General features: G+C 48.0%; 1 protein-coding gene across 1 annotated transcript in view; it reads left to right on the top strand.

Annotated features, from left to right (window-relative positions):
- Positions 1 to 307: 307 nt before the first annotated feature.
- LOC143958844 (Fc receptor-like protein 5) overlaps positions 308 to 23672 on the top strand; it is a 53752-nt gene continuing 30387 nt past the window's right edge. Inside the window, exons 1-4 of the mRNA XM_077467826.1 lie at positions 308 to 329; positions 372 to 638; positions 17815 to 18096; positions 20160 to 20441. Coding sequence (XP_077323952.1) covers positions 308 to 329; positions 372 to 638; positions 17815 to 18096; positions 20160 to 20441 — 853 coding nt within the window. The remainder of the gene's footprint in view (positions 330 to 371; positions 639 to 17814; positions 18097 to 20159; positions 20442 to 23672) is intronic.

Below are 23672 nucleotides of genomic sequence, written 5' to 3'. Positions count from 1 at the left end.
CGTATTTAAATTAGGGGGTGCATGAATCTAGTCTGGCCTAGGACAGTACAAAACCTAAATACACCACTGCTCTGGAGCGCCCTCTGCTGGCCAATACAACATGTAGCAGCCCCTGGAAGGGAAGACTGGAGTCACTGCCCGCCAGACAGATAAGTATTGGAGATCCTCTTTACAGCGTTTTCTCCTAAATTGTTATCCTAGTGATGAGGTCTCCTAAATGAAAATGAATTGATAAATGAAGCATACAGTATATACTAATTCCTGGAGGTCACACACAGGAGGCATCTACTACACATCTCTACTACAAATGGTTGTGGGAGTAATTCTGTGTCTGTCCTCCATCTTCTCATGAGATCTTCTCTGTGTTCCAGGCCCGGTGATCCTGAGGGTTCCTCTCCATGTTCATGAAGGAGATGATCTGACTCTGAGATGTCTCCATCGTTCTGACTACAAGGAAAAATATACAGAATTCTACAAGGAAGATTCTGTCATTCAAAATCAGAGCGAAACATCTGAATTTCATGTAGGAATTGTAAACATGATGAACATCGGGAGATACAAATGTGCAAAGAAATTAGCTCCGAAAACTTGGAATAATTATAAACATTTCTCAGATGAAGTTTTTATCTCCATACACAGTAAGTCATGGGATGTGTACATATCTACCCTTTAATACAGCCAAAATAGTTTATTTATAAATCCTTTCCAAATGCACATTTTAGGCCTGAAGATTCGTTTGCAATTTTTAGAAACATATAAAAGATGGGGTTATGTCAATCAAATAGATACCAAACATAACAAGCTTTAACCACTTCAATACTGGCCAGTGGTATTTAATCACCTCTGTGGTTTTTATTTTATACGCTATAAACAAAAGAAAAGCGACAAGTTTGAAAAAAAAAAAAACAATATTTTTTTACTTTTTGCTATAATAAATATCCAAATTTAAAAAAAAAAAATTTCTCAGTTTTGGCAAAGTATTCTTATACATATTTTTGGTAAAAAAAAATCGCAATAAACGTATATTGATTGGTTTGCACAAAAGTTATAGTGTCTACAAATTTATGGCATTTTTTTTTTTTTTTTTTTACTAGTAATGGTGGGGATCTGTGAATTTTATCGGGACTGTGACATTGCGGCGGACATATCAAACACTTTTGAAACCATTTTGGGACCATTCATATTTATACAGCGATCATTGCTATAAAAATGTATTGATTACTGTATAAATGTCACTGTCGGGGAAGGGGTTAACACTAGGGGGGGATCAAGGGGTTAATTATGTTTCCTAGGGAGTGATTCTAACTGTAGGGGGGGGACTCACAAGGGGAGGAGACCGATCATTGTTCCTCTATACCGGGAATAGGGATGAGCTGAACACACCCCCCCCCCCCCACCACCACCTTCGGTTCACACCAGAACATGCAAACAGGCAAAAAATTTGTTCGAACACACGAACACCGTTAAAGTCTATGGGACACGAACATGAATAATCAAAAGTGCTAATTTTAAAGGCTAATATGTAAGTTATTGTCATAGAAAGTGTTTGGGGACCCGGGTCCTGCCCCAGGGGACATGTATCAATGCAAAAAAAAGTTTTAAAAACTACCGTTTTTTTGGAAGCAGTGATTTTAATAATGATTAAAGTGAAACAATAAACGTGTAATATTCCTTTAAATTTCATACCTGGGGGGTGTCTATAGTATGCCTGTAAAGGGGTGCATTTTTCCCCTGTTTAGAACAGTCTGACAGCAAAATGACATTTCTGAAGGAAAAAAAATGCGTGGGGGTCCCCCTATATTCCATACCAGGCCCTTAAAGTCTGGTATGGAAATTAAGGGGAACCCCACACCAAAATGTAAAAAAAAAAAAAATGGAGTGGGGCTCCCCCTCAAAATCCATAGCAGACCCTTCAGGTCTGCTATGGATTTTAAGGGGAACCCCGCACCAACATTTAAAAAAAAAAAGGCGTACCAGACCCTTAACTAAGCACGCAACCTGCCAGGCCACAGGAAAATAGGGGGAGGGGGACAAGAGAGCGCCCCCCCTCCTGAACTGTACCAGACCACATGCTCTCAACATTGGGAGGATGCTTTGAGGTAGCCCCTCAAAGCACCTTGTCTCCATGTTGATGGGGAGAAGGGCCTCATCCTCACAACCCTTGCCCGGTGGTTGTGGGGGCCTGCGGGCGGGGGGGACTTATCGGAATCTGGAAGCCCCCTTTAACAAGGGGACCCCTAGATCCCGCCACCCTTGTGTGAATTGGTAATGGGGTACAAATGTACCCCTACCATTTCACAAAAAAAGTCTCAAAAAGTTCAAAAAGACAAAAGACAGTTTTTGACAAGTCCTTTATTAAATTCTTCTTCTTTGCACTTCTTCTTTTCATCTTCTTTCTTCTGGTCTTCCTTCCTTTGCTCTTCTCGTCCCGCATCTTGCTCCTGCTTCTTCTCCGCGCTGTCCGCACGATTCATCTCTGTGGGAATCTTCAGCAGTGTAATGCTCCACTTCTTCTGACAGTTCTTAAATAACGGAGGGCGGGGCCACCCGGTGCCATGCTCTGACCCACGGGGACTTCCCTATGGCTTTCGCCATGTTACGTAAATGGGTGACCACGCCTCCCTCTGACATCACGGGGAAAGTCATAGGTAAGTCCCAGTGCGTCAAAGGAGGGCACTGGGTGGCTCCGCCCTCCAATGATTGGCCAAGCATACACTATGACCCACATGCTTTGGCCAATCACAGCGCTGTCAGCAAAGAGGGCCAATTATGGCTCGGGGGTTAAGTCCACGCCCCATACTATATAAGGCTGCCTGCACGTTGGCCCTGTGTAGTGTGTTGCTGGCGTTATATTGAGCAGGCAGTCCATTCCTAATCCACTTCAGGCAGACAGGTGATTCAGTTAGCTGCAGTGTATTTAATATCTATATACAGTCAGACTATATATATATATATATATATATATATATACACACACATTCCGGATTTTTGTGTATATATATATATATATATATATATATATATATATATATATATAGCGATACCCTCACTTAAGAGGGCCGCAAGTTTGGTTTGGGCCCTGAGCACAGCTCCGCCAACCCCCCCGGCAATCTGCTCTACTTGTTGTTTTATAAAAGGAATAACATGAATCGAACATTTGCTCTACCCACTCTGGCACAGTTAGTATCTAGCAATACACATTAAATCGCTTATACTCTAAATATGTGTGTGTGTGTGGGTGGATAACTCAAGCTCATAGACAATCTTTGAAAGTATATAACTGACTTTACTTGTTGTTTTTATAAAAGGAATAACATGAATCGAACATTTGGTTTGCAACACATAAGCAGGTCCCTGCAGTAACCAGTAATAAAGATAAACAGAGTAATCAGCATAATAAAGTATTGCTATGCAACTCTAGCGCTGCCCTTTTTCAGCTACTTCCCCGCATGGGTAAACTAACACCCAGCACTATCTACCTATGCAGTCAGGCCTGACTGATCTAGATGGAAGTCCAGTGAGACAATATTCGCTAGCAATCTTTCGGTGGTGCACTTGAAGAACAACTTTGTAATCCAAACGAATAATAAAGATAAAGTATCTGTCTTTAAACAGCTCTCACCACCCAGACAAGTACAATCCGTTTCCTCCGCCGATTCGTCTAGGAACAGGAATCCACCGACCTCCGAGTCTTCAATCCTTCTGGTGTACTGCAGCAAGGATGAGAAATGTCTCTCAGGTGCAGCTAGGCTGGCAGAGGGCTCTTTGGAAAAGAGCACAAGGCCCAGGCTTCAGGCCTTGTGCTTCCAGGAGTTCAGCACAGACCTCCTCTTGCTAGGAGAGGGGAGGGAGTGTCCAAAGAGAGAAAGAAACTAGGCCTCTCCCCCTCCTTATATGCCCTCCCCCATGAGTCTCTGGGGCATAACCCCAAACATCCTGGGAACCAGCGGGGTTCTGGGAACAGTAGTTTTATAGTCCTTAAAGAGACCCCGCTACACACTCCCCCCACTTAAACTCTTTGGTCCCCAAAGATAAACTTTTAACACATATCCTGTACCAATTTTGAAAGTGCTGGGTATGATGTTGGTACAGGGAATTTCCACCAGAACTCAGAGGTGGGATTCCCTGTCCCACAGGTCACACTGGCATGAGTGGCCTGCCTAACTGTGCCAGAGAGTGAGCTGGGGTTGCCCTCCACCAAATGGTCAGTGGAGGGATTAGAGCGTTCAGCACTTCTTCTAGCAGTCACAACAGAGTCCTCAGAGCTCTCCCCCATTTGAGAGTAGGTTAGCTTCTTGGGGGGTCTCACAACTCGGCGAGCTCTCTGTTCTCTTGGGACTTCAGGCTCTGGTGCCACAGGCTCTACTTCAGAAACACACTCTGACAGCATCACTGGTTCTGGAACATCGGCCCTTTCCTCTTCTGAGTAAATGCTAGGGATATCTTCCCAGCCTTCAGGCACACCACTAGATGGAATGAACTCTGTAGCTTCTGGGTTCAGTGTCCCATCCTGTATATCCTCAGTAGGTGGGAGATCTATGGCAGAATTTCCTGGAGTTGATGAAGGCCACAGCCACTCAAGCTCTCCTCTTCCACCTTCACCTCGTTGGGGATCTTGTCCATCTCTAACCCGGGAGGTCTGAGACCGAGTGCTAGGACCTGGGGTATCCAGAATGGAAACAGATTCAGGTGGATTTCTCACTGGAGGTATTCTGACTGCTTCAGTAAGCGGGAGCAAATGATTCATGTGCCAAGTCTTCAAGGGCCCCACTTTCCCCTCTGGTTTTAACTTATACACAGGCAATCCAGGTAGCTTTCTGCAAATGACATAGGGCTCCGATCTCCATCTATCAGCAAGCTTGTGCTTCCATGGGATCCCCAGATTGCGTAGCAGTACATGGTCCCCAGGCTGCAGGTCTTGCACTCGAACCTTCAGATCGAAGTTCCTCTTGTTGCGGGCTCCGCTTTGGTCCGAGGCCGCCTGAGCTCGTTCATGGGCCACTTTCAAATTGTGCCTAAGTCGGTCCACATATCCCTTGTGGGAGGTAGCAGAGGTATGGTCTAGGGAAATGCCAAAGGCCAGATCCACCGGCAATCTTGCTTCTCTCGCAAACATGAGCCGGTAGGGGGAGTAACCCGCCACATCACTTGTGGTGCAGTTGTAAGCGTGCACCAAAGCTGATATGTGTTGGCTCCAGTGTTGCTTCTTCTTTGTCTCTAGAGTTCCAAGCATGTTTAGTAAGGTCCGATTAAACCTCTCAGGTTGGGCATCTCCTTGTGGATGATAAGGTGTAGTCCTGGTCTTCTCTACTCCCAATGAGTCTAGTAGGTTCCGGATCAGACGACTCTCAAAGTCCCTTCCTTGGTCTGAGTGGATTCTCTGTGGAAATCCATAGTGGACAAAATATTTTTCCATGAGCACCTTGGCCACAGTGGAGGCCTTTTGGTCTTTGGTGGGGAAAGCCTGGGCATAACGGGTGAAATGATCGGTTACCACCAGAACATTTCCCAATCCACTCAAATCGGGTTCGAGGCAGAGAAAGTCAATGCACACCAGATCCATTGGACCCTGACTCTGTAGGTGGCCCATTGGGGCAGCTTGATGGGGTAGAGTCTTCCTCTGGATGCATCGTGCACAAGAACGGCAATATTCCTCCACTTCTGCCCTCATACAGGGCCAATAGAACCGGCTTCTGACAAGCTGGAAAGTCCTCTCCGCCCCTAGATGGCCATGCTGGTCATGTAAGGCAATTAGTACCGTCTCTCGGTGCTTCTCTGGGAGAAACAACTGCCACTTATCTTCTGAGTTATCAGAGGGGCCCCTTCGGTAGACCACTCCCTGATGTACTTGTAGCTTATCCAACTCTTTCCTCAGCAGGCGAGCCTCCTTGGAAGGGTGATGTCGAAGTCCCTCTGGATTCTCGTTCTCCAAAGCTTCAAGGACCAATCTCCCCATGGGGTCTTCCAATTGGTCATAGCTCAGCTCCTTTCTGGACAGCTTTGGCAGGAGTTCCTCTGCTAGTTGAGTTACCCCACAGTAGGGTTGAGGGACTCCCACTGCGGTGACTCCTATCTCCTCGGCTCTGGAGCGCCCTCTTGCTTGAAACTCAGCACCCTGACAGAGTGCTCGCACTCCTTCCGGTGCTACCTGGGTCCAGTCTTCCCAGTCATTGACCATGACATGAGATCTTCGGGACAGGGCATCTGCATCCCTATTTCCAGCCCCTGGTCTGTATTTTTGACTGAAGTTGAATCCGGATAATGCAGCCAACCATCTGTGTCCGGTTGCATCTAACTTTGCAGTAGTGAAGAGGTAGATCAGAGGATTGTTATCTGTCTTTACGGTAAACTCCGCCCCATAGAGATAGTCCTTCAGTTTGTCTACTACTGCCCATTTGAGGGCCAAGAACTCCAATTTATGAGTGGGGTAGTTCTTCTCCGAGGGAGTCAGGCTCCGGCTCACATAGGCCACTGGTCGCAGCTGCCCTTCATACTCTTGATAGAGCACTCCGCCTAGGCCCTCATGACTGGCATCGACATGTAGCTCATATGGTCTGGTGGGGTCGGCATAGGCCAGGACTGGGGCCGTGGTAAGGCTCCTCTTCAAGGTTCGGAAAGCCTCTTCACACCTTGGGTTCCACTGATCTTGAACCGACTCACCGGCCCTCCTAGGTCCCAAGCCATCCTCTTCTCCTTCAGTCTTGAGCAATTCGTTTAGTGGCTTGGCAATCTGGGCAAACCCCTCCACAAATCTTCTATAATAGGAGCAGAACCCCAGGAAAGATCTGAGCTCTGTGACTGTTGTCGGTCTTGGCCAAGAGGTAACTGCCTCCAACTTCTCAGGGTCTGTAGCCACTCCCTTTTCAGACACTATGTGTCCCAGATAGTTCACAGAGGATTGGTAAAACCGGCACTTCTCGGGAGAAAGCTTGAGTCCCTCTTCGCTGAGTCTTCTCAACACCTTCTCCAACCTGGCCTCATGTTCTTCCAAAGTCTTCCCGAAGACAATGACATCGTCCAAGTATACAAGGACTTCTATGAGGTTCATGTCTCCAACGGTCTTCTCCATGAGGCGTTGAAAGGTAGCAGGGGCTCCAGACAGGCCCTGAGGCATTCTGTTGAATTCAAAGAATCCCACTGGGGTTATGAAAGCTGTCTTCTCTCGGTCTTCCTGGTGCATGGGGATTTGGTAGTACCCACTCTTGAGGTCCATTACACTGAACCACTTGGCACCAGACAAACTCTGTAGGGCATCCTCTATTCTCGATGTGGTATACTGGTCAGGGATGGTCCTCCTGTTGAGAGTCCTGTAGTCGATACAAAGCCTCAACGACCCATTCTTTTTCCTGACCACCACTATGGGGGAGGCATAGGGACTTCTAGACTCCCGAATCACACCAGTCTTCTTCAACTCCGCAAGCTGCTCCCTCAGATCCTCCAGATCAGCTAGAGGGACCCGCCTAACCCTTTCCCTGAAGCGGATTCGGTGGGTGGCACTCCTGGCACATCCCACATCAAACTCATCCTTTGAGAAAATCCTCTCCCATCTAGTCAGCTGGGCCTTGGCTCTCTCCTTCCAGGCTCCAGGTAGGTCCAGGTTCTCCATGGAAAGTTTTTCCCAAACATCTCCTCCTTCACCCGTTCCTTTTACTTCTGACCAGCTGACTGGGGCCGCAGGACTCACCTGCCCCAACAGCATCCTGGCAGGGATCTCTATGGGTCTCTCCGTAGGGTTTCTCACACTCACTGGGACTCTTCCTCAAACCTTCTTCAGGGCCTTGATTGGAATCACTTCCGGTATCACTTCCAGGCCTGAGTGGTCCTCCCTTGGATCGGATTCCAGCATGACAAAAGGGCCAGGCTGCTCCCAGGTAAGCTTCACCGTGGCCCTGAGGCAGGCTACCTCTCCGGGCTGCAGCACCACTCCTTCTCTCCCAAGTCTCCACACCTTCCCTATCCCCTCTCCTGGGGTCTTCTGCTCTAGGACCAACCGTTGGTAGGCTGTCTTCAGCATGGGATGGATATTGGGATCTTGATGGTTTCTCGTCTTCACTAGAGGGGTCAGAAGTCTTCGCACCAGATCCGTATTGGTCCCTATGATGAGGGATATCTTGCTGGCCCCGGGCGGTCTAGGACACACAACTGCCAGGGTGTCAAACACCTCTGTTTTCCCCGCCACAGATGGATCGAAGGTCAGCTTTATGGGCAGGTAACCATCGTAGGGGAAACTCTGAGCTCCCAGGCCCCATATCTCCAGCTCTTCTATCTTCTGTATAGGCAAATGGCTCAAGTGCCTATCATAGAAGTCTCTGTACAACAAAGTCACTTGAGCTCCAGTGTCCAGGAGGGCCTTCGTGTAGACTCCTTCCACCTGGATGGAGACAGTGGGGGACGGGCCGACCAATTCTTCTGGGTAGGGCCGGGTTGAGGCCACCCTCTTCTGGGGACCCGTCTTCATCCAGTTGGGTTTTGACTTTATTCTTTTTCGAGCCTAGTATGCATTGACCCTCCCCACAGTAATGGGAGTACAAACCCGCTGAGGGATGTTATTGTTTCTTATTTGTAGACATTCCTTCTGAGGGGTCTGGTTTTCTCTCTCTCTCTTCCTTCTATTCAGTTTGGAGTTCACTGAAAGGCATGGGCACCCGGTTGACTCCCTCACCGGGGCCCTCTGGAGTTTCCCGCCGGCTGGCGGTTATCTGTCTTCTTCTTCCTGGGACTGGAACATCTACTGGCGAAGTGGCCACTGCCCCCGCAGTTGTAGCATAGCATCTCTTCTCGGTCTCGAGTGGGGCTTGGTGTATCTGGAAACAACTCCTTCCTAGAACTTGGTTTCTCGGCTCCCCCTTGACCTTTCGCCATCATAGCAGTCAACATCTCCATCACCTGGGACATCTGTAACTTCAAAGTGTCCACCTCCTTATCTCTAGCGGGAGTCATGGCCGGTGTAACTATTGCTACCGGTTGTTTGTCGGGCTCGGTGAGATGTTCTTCCCTTTTCTCTTCCAGTAGGGCCTCTTCCTCTCTGATCATTCGGATGAGGTCAGTGTACTCCAGACTCTTCCCATCCTGTCGGGCACGCAGTGTCCATGCAATAGGATCCATGGGTTGAGCTCCCCTCAGTACCTGTTGAGCACGGGCCTCATCTACTTTTCCTGGGCTGATCCCCTTCCTTAGGATCATCCTATGCAGGATTTTATCTAAACGTCCCATGTAGTCTGATAGTTTTTCACCTTTCTTCTGGTAGCAATGCTCTAACTGATAAGCAAGCTCAGAGATTTTCTCTGTCCCACCAAACACATTCTGTAATACATCTAGGTACTCCTGCGCATTACAGTCTGTCTTGCTCATCTTCAGGTTGCGTACGGCCTCTAGAGCAGGCCCCTTTAGACTTTCCACAATCCTCTGCTTCTTTCTGCGCTCTGGAACTTCCCATTCCTCTAGTGCCTGAGTTGCGCTATCTAACCACTCTTCAAATCCCTCTTCTTCCGAAGGTACAGGTTTCCTCCCTGAAAACATCCAGAGTTTTCTGTACCCCGACATCGGGTAATCTGTGGGATCCTTCTTGCACTGGGCCACAATCTCCCCCAGGACAGCACACAGTTCTGCGCTAAGGGTGGCCGGTGCTGATCTGAGACTCTCGGGTGATCCCGTTGGTGATGGCTCCTCCTTTGTTGCGTGCGCCAACCTATAGGATCTGTTGTCTTGTGTCCGTACACAGTTGCGCTTAAAAGCCTCCGGCATCCCATCCCAGTATTCCACTAGCGCGTACTGATATGAGATGTCTGGGTCTGATTTTATCTCCATCACCCATGGTTCATGGTCTGGGGACACTGACTTCATTAACTCCTCTACGGTCTCAGTCGACCATTTCTCCCCTGGGAGGCTAATGACCACTGACTGATTTGGGTCGGCCTTAGCCGCTTCACACCACGCTCTGACTCCCTGTGGGTCCATGCCGGTACCTCTGGCGTGTTCACCGCTGTCTCAGAAATCCCGGATTTACGAGCCCCCACGTATAGCGATACCCTCACTTAAGAGGGCCGCAAGTTTGGTTTGGGCCCTGAGCACAGCTCCGCCAACCCCCCCGGCAATCTGCTCTACCCACTCTGGCACAGTTAGTATCTAGCAATACACATTAAATCACTTATACTCTAAATATGTGTGTGCGTGGGTGGATAACTCAAGCTCATAGACAATCTTTGAAAGTATATAACTGACTTTACTTGTTGTTTTACAAAAGGAATAACATGAATCGAACATTTGGTTTGCAACACATAAGCAGGTCCCTGCAGTAACCAGTAATAAAGATAAACAGAGTAATCAGCATAATAAAGTATTGCTATGCAACTCTAGCGCTGCCCTTTTTCAGCTACTTCCCCGCATGGGTAAACTAACACCCAGCACTATCTACCTATGCAGTCAGGCCTGACTGATCTAGATGGAAGTCCAGTGAGACAATATTCGCTAGCATCTTTCGGTGGTGCACTTGAAGAACAACTTTGTAATCCAAACGAATAATAAAGATAAAGTATCTGTCTTTAAAGAGCTCTCACCACCCGGACAAGTCCAAATCCGTTTCCTCCGCCGATTCGTCTAGGAACAGGAATCCACCGACCTCCGAGTCTTCAATCCTTCTGGTGTACTGCAGCAAGGATGAGAAATGTCTCTCAAGTGCAGCTAGGCTGGCAGAGGGCTCTTTGGAAAAGAGCACAAGGCCCAGGCTTCAGGCCTTGTGCTTCCAGCAGTTCAGCACAGACCTCCTCTTGCTAGGAGAGGGGAGGGGGTGTCCAAAGAGAGAATGAAACTAGGCCTCTCCCCCTCCTTATATGCCCTCCCCCATGAGTCTCTGGGGCATAACCCCAAACATCCTGGGAACCAGCGGGGTTCTGGGAACAGTAGTTTTATAGTCCTTAAAGAGACCCCGCTACATATATATGCACTGTATACTGATCTAACTGCAGGCCATTCCTGGTGTATGTATTTAAATACACTTTCAGGCAGGCAGGCCAGGCAGGCTATTCAGTGATCTGTAGTGAATAAAATATATATACTGTCACCTACATATATATCCACTGCATTCTAGTCTATCCAAGCCTATATCTGACTGCATGCCATTGCTGGCATACGTTTTCAAATACACTTTCAGGCAGGCAGGCAGGCAAGTGATTCAGTGATCTTCAGTGCATTAAATATATACACAGTCTCCAACATATATATATATCCACTGAATTCCAGTCTAGCCAAACCTATATCTGACTGCAGGCCATTGCTGGTGTACATTTTCAAATACACTTTCAGGCAGGCAGGCAGGTGATTCCGCGATCTGCAGTGCATAAAGATATATATACAGTCTCCCACATATATATCCACTGCATTCTAGTCTAGCCAAGCCTATACTTGTCTACAGGCCATTCCTGGTGTATGTATTCAAAGACACTTTCAGGCAGGCGATTCCACGATCTGCAGTCCATAAAAATATATATACAGTCTCCTACATATATAGCCACTGCATTCTAGTCTAGCCAAGCCTATACCTGACTACAGGCCATTCCTGGTGTAATTTTTCCTAGTAAACTTCAGGCAGTGTTTTGCTAATCCAATTTTAAAGCATTTCTTGAAGGCCACCAAGGAAAGGCAAACTCTCACAGGTCACTAAAAGAGGGTAAGCAGGCTCTGTGTCTACAAGCAACAGTGTTGGTCGTGGACACGGTGCATCCTCAGCATGTGGCCATGGGGCACGCTTGTCCTTTTTTTTCGACAGCTGGCTGCGTTGAGCCACGACATGCAGAAGAGTCAGTAAAGTGGATCACAAAGCCCTCCTCATCCTCCTCATCCTCCTCATCCTCTGTCACCCAGACTAAGAGAAGTTTGGCTGCCAAAGCAGCCTATTCCATCGGCTCAATGGCATCAGTCACTCCTTCCCTAGCCCCACCATCATGTCCTGAGGAATCCCCTGAACTGTTCGACCACAGTGTCGGGTACATGCTGCAGGAGGATGCGCAGCATTTTGAAGGCTCCAATGTGATGGTACCCAGGTTGAGGATGAAGGCAGTAACGTGAGCCCAGAGAGAGGTGGTGCCCAAGAAGGACAAGAAACTAGCAGTCATGTTCCTCCAGCTGCAGCATACTGCCAGGTTTTCTCCAGCGGCGAGGAGGGAGGAGATGATGAGGTCACTGATTCTACGTGGGTGCCTGATAGAAGAGAGGAGGAGGAGGCACATCTCCAACGAGGAAGGATGCCCTCCAGGGGCCAGCTTAAGGACAGGCAACCAACTGCATCACACTTTACAGCTCCGCATGTGCAGGGCACTGACGTTTTTTCAAAAGTTCTTTGGTGTGGGCCTTTTTTGAGACGTGTGCAGCAGATCTCACTGTTGCTGTTTGCAACATACTGTATGTCTAAAGCGTATCAAGCTTGGCCAAAACAGCAGCCGCTTGGGCACCACATGCTTGACCAGACATATATCGAGCTCCCGTGCAGTCCGTTTGCAACATTACTTAAAAGACCCACACCAAAGAACAAGGCGGACCTCTCCTTGCTCCTCATCAGCTGGGATCTCCAACCCCACTATGCCTTCAGTCCTCTCAGAGACCTGCACTGAGAGGAATGAAGGTGTAGAATTAGGTGTCCCAAGCACTTGCGGGTAATCTGCTAGCAGATCACCTAAACCTGAATGTAGCAGGCAAATTTCCCTACCCCAGTTGCTAAACCATCGAAAGAAATTCGGTCCCAGCCATCCACAGCGGCTGAATGCTAGTTTGGCAAAATTGCTAGCACTTCAACTGCTGCCTTTTCAGCTGGTAGACTCTGCCCCCTTTGGAGAATTTGTGGAATGTGCAGTACTTCTGTGGCAGGTTCCCAAACACCATTTTTTTTTCTCAGAAAGCCATTCCGGCTCTCTACCGGCATGTGGAAAGCAATGTCTTGGTCTCGTTGGACAGGGCGGTCAGCGGTAAGGTTCATATTACCGCTGACTCATGGTCCCGCAGGCATGGACAGGGACGTTACATTTCTTCTCGCACTGGGTAACTCTGCTGGCAGCTGGGAAGGATGCAGGACAGGGTGCAGTAATGTTGGAGCTTGCTCCGCCATCACGCCTCCAAAATGCTGGTAGTGCTGATTCCATAGTTGCCAACATTGTAAAAAAAAATTCGGGACACTTTTTTGGCAGTGGGCGTAGTCGTGGTATAATTAGGGGGTGGGGCATACGTTTATAGGTGTGGCATAAGAAAAGGTAAAAATGCGGCGTGGTTTATGTAAAATAGTGGGCGTGGCTTACATGGGGCGTGGCTCAAAGGGGTGTGGTTAGAGTCTGAGATGAATGCGGGATGGAGAGGGAAAGGAGGGGGATGGAGAGGGGGGGGAGGGAAAGGAGGGACAGCAGCCCCCCGATCCTACACCACAATAGCAATATGTGTTTTCCAGAGTTTGACAATCAGCAGATAAAGATACTCCAATTACCTGGTGTTGGCGCTTCAATCATCCTGGCGCCATGATTGTTATGGTGTCAGGATGATTGAAGCGCATTATTTCTATTATTACATTGTAATATAAAATTAAATCATTCAACTCACCATAATGCAGAATCAGTGGTAGCCATGAGCGCGTCACTAGCCACGTTGCCTGCCACCAGATGCCATCAGGTGTCCCAAGCGGAGTCTGTCCTTACATCAGGTGCCCCATCAGAGGTACCTTCCTCACATCTGTGTCCATCAGCGGAGCCCCTCCTTACATCTGTTGCCCCTCTGACATCCACAAACCGCCCCCCCCACATCCTGAACAGACCTGCCCCCACATACTCCACAGACCTGCCCCCACATCTCCAGACTGGCCCCCGACATACCACTGGCCCCCAACATCCACAGACTGGCCCCCGACATACAACTGGCCCCCGACATCCACAGACTGGCCCCCACATCCACAGACTGGCCCCCCACATCCACAGACTGGCCCCCCACATCCACAGATTGGCCCCCGACATACCACTGGCCCCCACATTCACAGACTGGCCCCCGACATCCACATACCATGACTGTCACTGGCCCCCGACATCCGACTGGCCCCCGACATCCGACTGGCCCCCACCCCGACATCCACATTGACAGAATGGCCGCCAATGCCACGCACAGACATTTAACTGTGGCGCCGCCCACCGCCCTTTACACTGACACAAACACACACTAGCAGTGGGGGTGGGCGGCGCCACAGGTGTAGACCAACTTCTGGTCTTCTTAAAAATGGCGGCTGGCGGAGATATTGTCTCCGCCGGCCGCCGACCTCTAGCGGCCGGCGGCAAAAAACTGGGAAATTCAATTTCCCGGGACAAACCGAATTTCGCGGGACATTTCCCGGGATAAAATTAATTCGGGACAAATGTCCTAATCGCGGGAATGTCCCGTGAAATTCGGGACAGTTGGCAACTATGTGATTCTGCCACACCTCTCTCCTCCACCCCCTCCTAGTCTTCTTCCTCTATGGTCTCTTCCTGTGCAGATTTGTCCTCGAAACCAGTGGTGCTCCGTAGGCGTTCTAGGGGCTATGCAAGCACTCAGGCAAAAAGATGCCATACGGTGCTTGAGTTGGTCTACTTAGGGGACAGGAGCCACACTGGGGAAGAGATTCTGGCAGCTCTGCAGTAGCAGGCTCAGAGGTGGTTGATGCCATGCCAGCTTCAGCCAGGAATGGTGGTTTGCGACAATGGCACCAATCTCCTATCACATTCTACTTTATCACATTCTACCTTATATTTAATTTAATTTTATTTCATTTATTCACCAACTATTCAGGTGTTCACATATTTATTGGGCATATTTACAGCTCACAGTTTATTGGAATAATTTATTTAAACAAAATAAGTTATTTAGACACTTCATTTTAGTTGGTGTAAATTTAATTTAAAACATTATAAAAGCATTTGCCTCATCTTCATCTGCACTGAATTCACACATTCATGTGTTTTCCGTCAAACTCACACACGTTTAACACGTTTGTTAATCAAGGGTTTCTTTCAATTGAAGGTCTAATTGAGTAATTAACCACACATGGAGTTGCTTATTTGAAATATTTTAGTAAGTATGTATATTGTGGTCCTAGGGTAGGTATGACTAAGCACCATTAAAGCGGGAGTCCACCGGGACTCCGCGTTTTTTTTTTTTTTTTTAAAAGCCAGCAGCTACAAATACTGCAGCTGCTGACTTTTAAATAGTGACACTTACCTGTCCAGCGCGCCCGCGATGTCGGCACCCGAAGCCGATCGCTCGCTCGGCTGCCGGGTCCCGCCGCCATCTTGGGTATGGGAATCAGGAAATGGAGCCTTTCGGCTTCATTTCCCGGTTCCCTACTGCGCATGCGCGAGCCACGCGGCGCAATCCGGACGGTCCCCGCTGCCTCTGGGAGCCGTGTGTTTCCCAGCAGGCAGCGGGGCACTTGCTGAAGGGGGCGGGCGCTTGCGGAACGGGGGCGTAACCTACGCCCGTTCCGCAGAGAGCTAGCCCGGAAGTGGGTGCAGTTACCTGGATTATCCAGGTAACTGCACCCCCCTCCCCCCTGAAAGGTGCCGATTGTGGCGCCGGAGGGGGGGGGGGATTCCGATGAGCGGAGGTCCATTTTAGGGTGGACCTCCGCTTTAAGTGAGAAACACGTCAGTTAGTTTGTCCCATTTTTTGCTGTGGCCCGGAGCAAAAAGACAGAATGCCATAGGCAGAGTGGAGCCCATGACTGTGGGAACAGGGGTTGGATGAGAGGGGATCAGGATTGGCAGTGTCTAGGGGGAGGGGGGTTGTTGTTAATATAAGGGACAGACCCCTCCCCCATGGCACCAGAGCATCAGGGAAAGTTGCAGGGAGCATGGAAAAAATGATAGCATGGCTGAGGGAGGAAGCGGCGTCGCGGGGACCGGGATGGCTGGAGCAGATGCTTATGCCAGTGCTGATGTGGCCGGTAGAGACCGGGGGGAGGGAGTCGGTGCGAGCTTGGAGGTCCCGGCCTCCGGAGCACTTCTCGCCGACCCTGCCCCCAGGTCCAAGCGTCATGAAAGCAGTCCACTGCGTGCTCCTTTAGGCCCACCCGCTAAATGAGCGGCCCAGGCAGCAAGGAGGAGACAGGCCAGCAAACTCCCCGCCACGTGAGGGACATGTAGATGGTCGGTCAGGTGGGTTGAGAACGGCAAGCAGGCCCGGGAGGCTGCGGGATCAAGCCAGGGCAGGCCCCACCCCCAGCGTGACGTCAGAGCGGACGGGGCCTCAGCGGGGAGATCAGAAGTTGCTGCTGGGCATGCCATCCCCTCAGCTGGAGTACCGGATAGACGACTGTCAGTGAGAGGGAGCGGAATGCCAGGACAAGAGCCACTAAGCGGGGCTGAGGTGGGACGCACCGGCCCTAAGAAATCCATACACAAATCAGCAGGCGGGTATGCAGTGCGGAGGCGAGGACGGATGGCTACTGGTCCCTCGGCATCCAGGGCCATGTCTCCTGGAGGGTTGTCGGAAGGAGGAGAAGAGATGTCCAGGCAGAGGTCGGAGGGTGAGCTGACAGGGTCAGAGGAGGAGGTTCCCCTGAGCCAACCAACAGCGAGGGAGACGGGACGATCGGCTGGTGGGTTTACCCCTGTGCAGCCCGGTAAGTCCATTTCTTCTTTTCCTTCAATAGGGCTAGACTGTGGCAGTACTGAAGCGGGCTGTGGGGGAGGTGAGCAGTCACAAACAGGGGTAGCGGGCAAGACGGGGGGGGGGGACTGGCTAAGGGCACGGTACTGCAGGGGTGGCGGAAAAAAGTCTGCTGGGGTTTTTGGCAGGGATCAAGAAGCTGGTTACCAGGGGTCCCTCCAGTTGGGGCGGCTACCTCAAAGCACCCTCCCAATATTGAGGGCATGTGACCTGGCGCTCTCTTGTCCCCCCTCTTTTCCTGCAGCCTGCCGGGTTGCGTGCTTGGATAAGGGTTTGGTATGGATTTTTGGGGGAACCCCACACCATTTTTTTAAACATTTTGGTGTGGAGTTCCCCTTAAAATCCGATTTTGAGGAGGACCCCATTCCATTTTTTTTTAAATGGTGCGGGGTTCCCCTTAATATCCATACCAGACCTGAAGGGCCTGGTATGGAATTTATGGGGACCCCCATGCATTTTTTTTTTATTTTGGTTCGGGGTTCCCCTGTGGGGATAACCCCATGCCATTTTTATCAATGAACTTTTATGTGTGTATTGCGGACTGACAATTCATTGTAGCTGCGAGTAGTTTTAAATTACTTTTTTTTTTCCATTAGAAATGTAATTTTGCTGTCAGACTGTTCTAAACACGGGAAACATGTGCCCCTTTACAGGCATACTATAGACACCCCCCAGGTACGAAATTTAAAAGAATATTATACTATTATATTTATACATTATTAAAATCCGTGATCTCAAAAAATGACCATTTTTAAAACTTTATTTTGCATTGATACATGTCCCCTGGGGCAAGACCCAGGTCCTCAAACACTTTTTATGACAATACCATGCATATAAGCCTTTAAAATTAGCACTTTTGATTTCTCTCATAGACTTTTAAAGGGTGTTCGGTGGCTTTCGAATTTTCCACGAACACCCAAAATTGTTCGCTGTTTGGCGAACAGCCAATGTTGGAGTCGAACATAAAGCTCATCCCCGGTTACTGATTGTCTGAACAAAGTTCACAATTTTACCATAAGGTTGGAAGCACTGAGCAAAACACTGAGATCTTAATTCCCCATATTTATTATTAAGATTCCATACCACACTCACAACAATACAGAAGATACATTACTATTACTGTTTGTCTATGTGATTATTTTTTAGATCTATTTGAAATTCCAGAGATAAATGTGACCTCGTATCCAGTGGTAGAAGGTGATGAGATGACCCTGACATGTGACACTAGTCTCAGCCCGCTCAGACCGAGGACACAACTGAAATTTGCTTTTCACAAAGATGGACGGAATGTCCGAGAATTCACTTCATATAATCAATATGGAGTTCAGTCCGCTCAGGTGAAGGACTCTGGGAAATATTCCTGTGAAGTGACAACTGCAACCAACAGTGTAAAAAAGAGGAGTCCGGAGATATTGGTGAAGATAAAAGGTGAGTCAACCTCAGGACCAACCAAAGGAATGAGTAACCTTTTATAAACCCAAATCAGAGGACTCAGATTTGTAATGATCAGCATTTACAGCAACAATGAATTCATGGGAAATCAAACATTCTTGGATGCCCAGTTTCAACTGTAATAGTCCCTAAAAACAGGTGGACAAACCTCTTGGTATGTAGCACCCCCTCAACCCCTGGAGGCAGTTCAGGACCCCCAAGTGGCTCAGTGGGCTGAATTTTAACTTCAGGGTTGAATCATTGACTTGTAGGGTGGAAGAAAGTGAGAGCCAGTCACTTTAGGACATTTCAACAGAGTTTATTGTATGACCAAATCAACTCAGAGACAAATGTTACACAAAGAGCGAAAAGTGTAGACTCAGAATTTCTACTAACAGTCAATAAAGAAAAAGCAATTTTAAATGAGATTGGAGCTCTGTACTATTCAGACAGTTGAGTAGCTTCAATTCAGCACAGTGACCACACCGAGCCACCAGAACTTGTCCACCAGCTTCCATTCACTTCACAAATGTACACCAAAACCTGGGGGGGGGGGGGGGCAGGGACTTAAAAAGACTCTGCATGACCCAAGATGGCTACCAGGGTCACCTAGATCCTGCATGATTAATTGTTAAAAAAAACGCGATCTCGATTCACTCCCTTGATGATCTCTCCCGCTGAGAGAAGGCGATTCTTTCATATAAACAAGTGGAGAGATTATCTGCTCACTCAGCTGTCAAAAGAAAGTATCCCGGGCAATCTGCCAAGTGTAGAACTTGAAACATTGTAACTAATGCTTACTTCTTAGATCAAAGGGAAAGAACTTCTTGTGTAAACAAATAATGTGGGCAGTCTGCCAAGCTTTCAACTAAGTTTGCCAAGCAGTCTTTCAAATGCACTTGTTTGGGGAAAAAATGCACTTCAATAAATTAAAAAAAAACGAAACAGTAAAGTTAGCACAATTTTTTTTTTAGTTTTAATGTTAAAGGTTGATGTTACGCCGCGAGATTCGTGATCTATCTTCTAAGCAAGAAAATAATGATTCTCATTTTAGCCAAAATCGTGCATCTCTACTAGATCCAGCATAGCCAACCACAATGCTGCTATAGGGAATCTTAGAGAAACCCAGTTTCCCTTGACATCCTCCTCAAGCTGCATTGCTGTTACACTCTCCTGCAGTGGAGAAAATAGACTGCACCTGCCTAAACACCACTAGCAATGAATCACCTAGTGGTTGGCCAGAGAGATGTAATTATTGATAACTAACTTTTTGGATCCTCTTGCACCATTCTCTAGGCTGTGTTCTTAGGTAAACTGTGAGTGAGCCCGCTCCCTTGGCTGAGAAGCAACCCCACACATGAATGGTCTCAGGATGCTTTACTGTTGGCATGACATAGAACTGATGGTAACGCTCACCTTTTCTTCTCCGGACAAGTTTTTTTCTGGATGCCCCAAACAATGGGAATGGGGATTCATCAGAGAAAATTACTTTACCCCAGTCTTCAGCAGTCCAATTCCTGGACCTTTTGCAGAATATCAGTCTGTCCCCGGTGTTTTTCTTGGACAGAAGTGGCTTTTTTGCTCCCCTTCTAGACACCAGGCCATCCTCCAAAAGTCTTTTCCTCACTGCGCATGCAGATGGACTCACACCTGCTTGCTGCCATTCCAGAGCAAGCTCTGCACTGGTGGTGCCTAAGGATGAGCCGAACACCCCCTTCGGTTTGCACCAGAACCTGCGAACAGACCTAAACTTCGTGTGAACTTTAGAACCCCATTAAAGTCTATGGGACTCGAACGTTCAAAATCAAGTTATTGTCATAAAAAGTGTTTGGGGACCTGGTCCTGCCCCAGGGGACATGTATCGACTTAAACATAAAGCTCATCCCCGGTTACTAATTGTAACAAAAGTTCACAATTTTACCATAAGGTTGGAAGCACTGAGCAAAACACTGAGACCTTAATTTAAAGTCCCCATATGTATTATTAAGATTCCATACCACACTCACAACAATACAGAAGATACATTACTATTACTGTTTGTGTATGTGATTATTTTTTAGATCTATTTGAAATTCCAGAGATAAAAGTGACCTCATATCCAGTGGTAGAAGGTGATGAGATGACCCTGACATGTAACACTAGTCTCAGCCCGCTCAGACCGAGGACACAACTGAAATTTGATTTTCAAAAAGATGGACGGAATGTCCGAGAATTCACTTCATATAATCAATATGGAGTTCAGTCCGCTCAGGTGAAGGACTCTGGGAATTATTCCTGTGAAGTGACAACTACAACCAACTGTGTAAGGAAGAGGAGTCAGGAGATATTGGTGAAGATAAAAGGTGAGTCAATTACAGGACCGACCAAAAGAATGAGTAACATTTTATAAACTCAAATCAGAAGACTCAGATTTGTAATGATCAGCATTTACAGTAACAATGAATTCATGGGAAATCAAACATTCTTGGATGCCCAGTTTCAACTGAAATAGTCCCTAAAAATAAGTGGACAAACCTCTTGGTATGTAGCACCCCCTCAACCCCTAGAGGCAGTTCAGGAACCCCAAGTGGCTCAGGGGGGTGAATTTTAACTTCAGGGTTGAATCATTGACTTGTAGGGTGGAGGAAAGTGAGAGCCAGTCACTTTAGGACAGTTCAACAGAGTTTATTATATGACCAAATTAACTCAGAGACAGAGGGATTGGGGCAAAGGTTAAATAAAGAGTGAAAAGTGCAGACTCCAAATTTCTACTCAGTCAATAAATAAAAAGGAACTTTAAATGAGATTGGAGCTCTGTACTATTCAGACAGTAGAGCAGCTTCAATTCAGCACAGTGACCACACCGAGCCACCAGAACTTCCCACAATGTCCACCAGTAGAAGCTTCTCCCCAGCTTCCATTCACTGGGCACTTCACAAATGTATACCAAAACCTGGGGGGGGGGCAGGGACTTAAAAAGACTCTGCATGACCCAAGATGGCCACCAGGGTCACCTAATCCAGTGTAGCCAAACAGAACCCTGCTATAGGGAATCTTAAAGAAACCCAGTTTCCCTTGACATCCTCCTCAAGCTGCATTGCTGTTCCACTTTCCTGTAGTGGAGAAAATAGACTGCAGCTGCCTAAACACCACTAGCAATGAATCACCTAGTGGTTGGCCAGGGAGATGTAATTATTGATAACTAACATTTGGATCCTCTTGCACCATTCTCTAGGCTGTGTTCTTAGGTAGGGATGGCCGAACTGTTCGCCCGGCGGTCGGTTTGCGGAGAATTTCGGCTGTTCGCGAACCGCCTGATTGGAGGACTATTGCCGCTGTTTGCCCGGCAGACCCACGTGTTTACTGTGTAAAAGAACTTTGACCTATGATGACACATCCATCATGTGGTACAGGACAGCCAATTGAGACATTACAGCACATGGACACTTGGACATTCCCCCTAACTTATAAATAGACCCGATCCGGTGGCCATTTTACATTCTTTCTACTGTCACTATAGGGAGAGGTTGCTGTGTGGAGCAGGGAGAGACTGCAGTGACACAAATCGCTAGCTATTAGGTCCACAAAAGTTCTTTTAAGGACTGGTATGCTATAGGTGTAGTTCAGGATATAGGTTTGAGGCACTGCTATTCAAGTCACTGTTGCAGCAGATTGTCTTTTCTCATTGCAGATAGGGACAGGACGCTGTGTGCAGCAGGGACAGTCATTTTAAACATTAGTTGTTACTATTAGGTCCACAAAGGTCCTTTTCAGGACTGGTATGGTGTAGTAGTACAGGATATAGTTTTGAGTGCAGTGCTATTCAAGTTATTGTTGCAGCAGCCTGTGTTTTGTCAGTTTACATAGGGACAGACAGGAAGCTGTGTGTAGCAGTGAGGGACAGTCAGTTTAATCATTAGCTGTTACTATTAGGTCCACAAAAGTCCTTTTCAGGACTGGTATGGTAATAGGGTTGTACACGTATAATATTCTTTCTTCCAAATATAGAAAGAATATTATACTTGACTGCTGCCCTTCTGCTGCAGTAGTCCTTTATGAGTATAGGGACTGAGGTACAGTCTGCTAATCACAACCTACTAGTTTCACAGCGGTCCTTATAAGGACTGGTATGGTATAGCGTACTACACTATATAGGGTTGAGTGAGGTACAGTCTGCTAATCCTTAAGGACTGGTATAGGTCCACAATATATAGGGTTGAGGTGCACTCAGGGGAGGGCTGGGCCAGGGGGCAGGGATGCAATTGCCCCCTGGGCTGCTCTGATATGCGGTGGCAAAGGCTGCTGTGTCGTCAGCTCAAAACCGCAACATGCACAGTTCTTGAGCTGGCCGAGTCCAGTACTGTGAGCCAGCGATGTCTTCATGTCGGGGCTGACAGTCTGTGTTACACAGCACAGCCCCGCCCAGCCCCTCCCTACTCCACACCATTGTCTGGCAGAGGCTGGACCTGCTCTCTGCTCAATCTGAGCAGTTGGCTGGAATCCAGTGAGGCTCCTGGGAGGCTGGGACCATCCAAGTAAGTGAGCTCCTCCTCTCTCCTCCTCTCTGCAGCCAAAGAGTTTTTTTCTAGCAGCCTGTGCCAGTACCTTGCCCTCCTAGGGCTAGGTGGTATGATGTGGGCTCTCACTGACATGCTGCAGTTTGGCTGCAGTGCTGGTGTACTGGCAGTCATCCTGCATATTGCCCCTGGGACATAGAGGATGCACATTTTTACTGCATGTTCTGAAAGTGCATAAAACGTCCTGCATACTGCATGTTTGGTGCACTTTCAGAACATGCAGCAACAATGAGTAACCTAAAAGAAGTCTGAGGGGGTGTGACACCCGTCAGTACACCCGCACTGCAGCCAAACCGCAGCACACCAGTGTGAGCCTAAATGCTTGTATTCACTTGCAGCAGCCACTGCCACTCCTCTGAAAAGTGATCAATGCTCAGGTCACTTTTCAGAGGCATTTGACAGGCAGTGAATAGTTGATATCACATTTCATCCCTGCCTGCTTTAACCCCCCTAAATGCCAATCCCTGCAGGTAATAACACAGTTCACTTTGAACTCCACCTTATTTCCATTACTCTCTGTAGGTATTAGATGTGGTCTCACCTTTTTGTTTGCACATCTAATACCAAAGGGTATTTTCACACTGGGGCGATGTGGGCGGTAGTGGTACAGCGCTGCTTGTTTTAGTGGCGCTTTACCATTGTTTTAGTGGCGCTAGCGGGGCACTTTTAACCCCCACTAGTGGCCAAAGAAAGTGTTAAAAACGGCCGTGTTGCATTCATTTCAATGGGCTGGGCACCTCTCCCAAACCGCTCCAATAATGCTGCTTGCTGGACTTTTCAGAATGTCCTTCAAGCGCACCGCCCCAGTGGGAAACCTGGGGTGGCATAAGAAGCGCTTTACAGGTGCTATTTTTTAGCACTAAAACGCCTGTACAGCGCATTCAGTGTTAAAGGACTCTAAAGAGAGTTCTGGAAATAAGGTGGAGTTCAAAGTGAATTTCTACACCTAAGTGGAGCCCCCTTTCAGAAGATTTGAGGATATTATTAAACCCAGAGACTGGTGGACTTCTGCCGGTT

Source organism: Lithobates pipiens, unplaced genomic scaffold (genome assembly GCF_037356315.1).
Source record: "Lithobates pipiens isolate NorthernLeopardFrog02 unplaced genomic scaffold, aLitPip1_a1.2 Scaffold_62, whole genome shotgun sequence".
Taxonomy (NCBI): Eukaryota; Metazoa; Chordata; class Amphibia; order Anura; family Ranidae; genus Lithobates; species Lithobates pipiens.
Note: the sequence above shows the minus strand (reverse complement) of the source record. Positions and strands in the feature narration are given on the sequence as shown.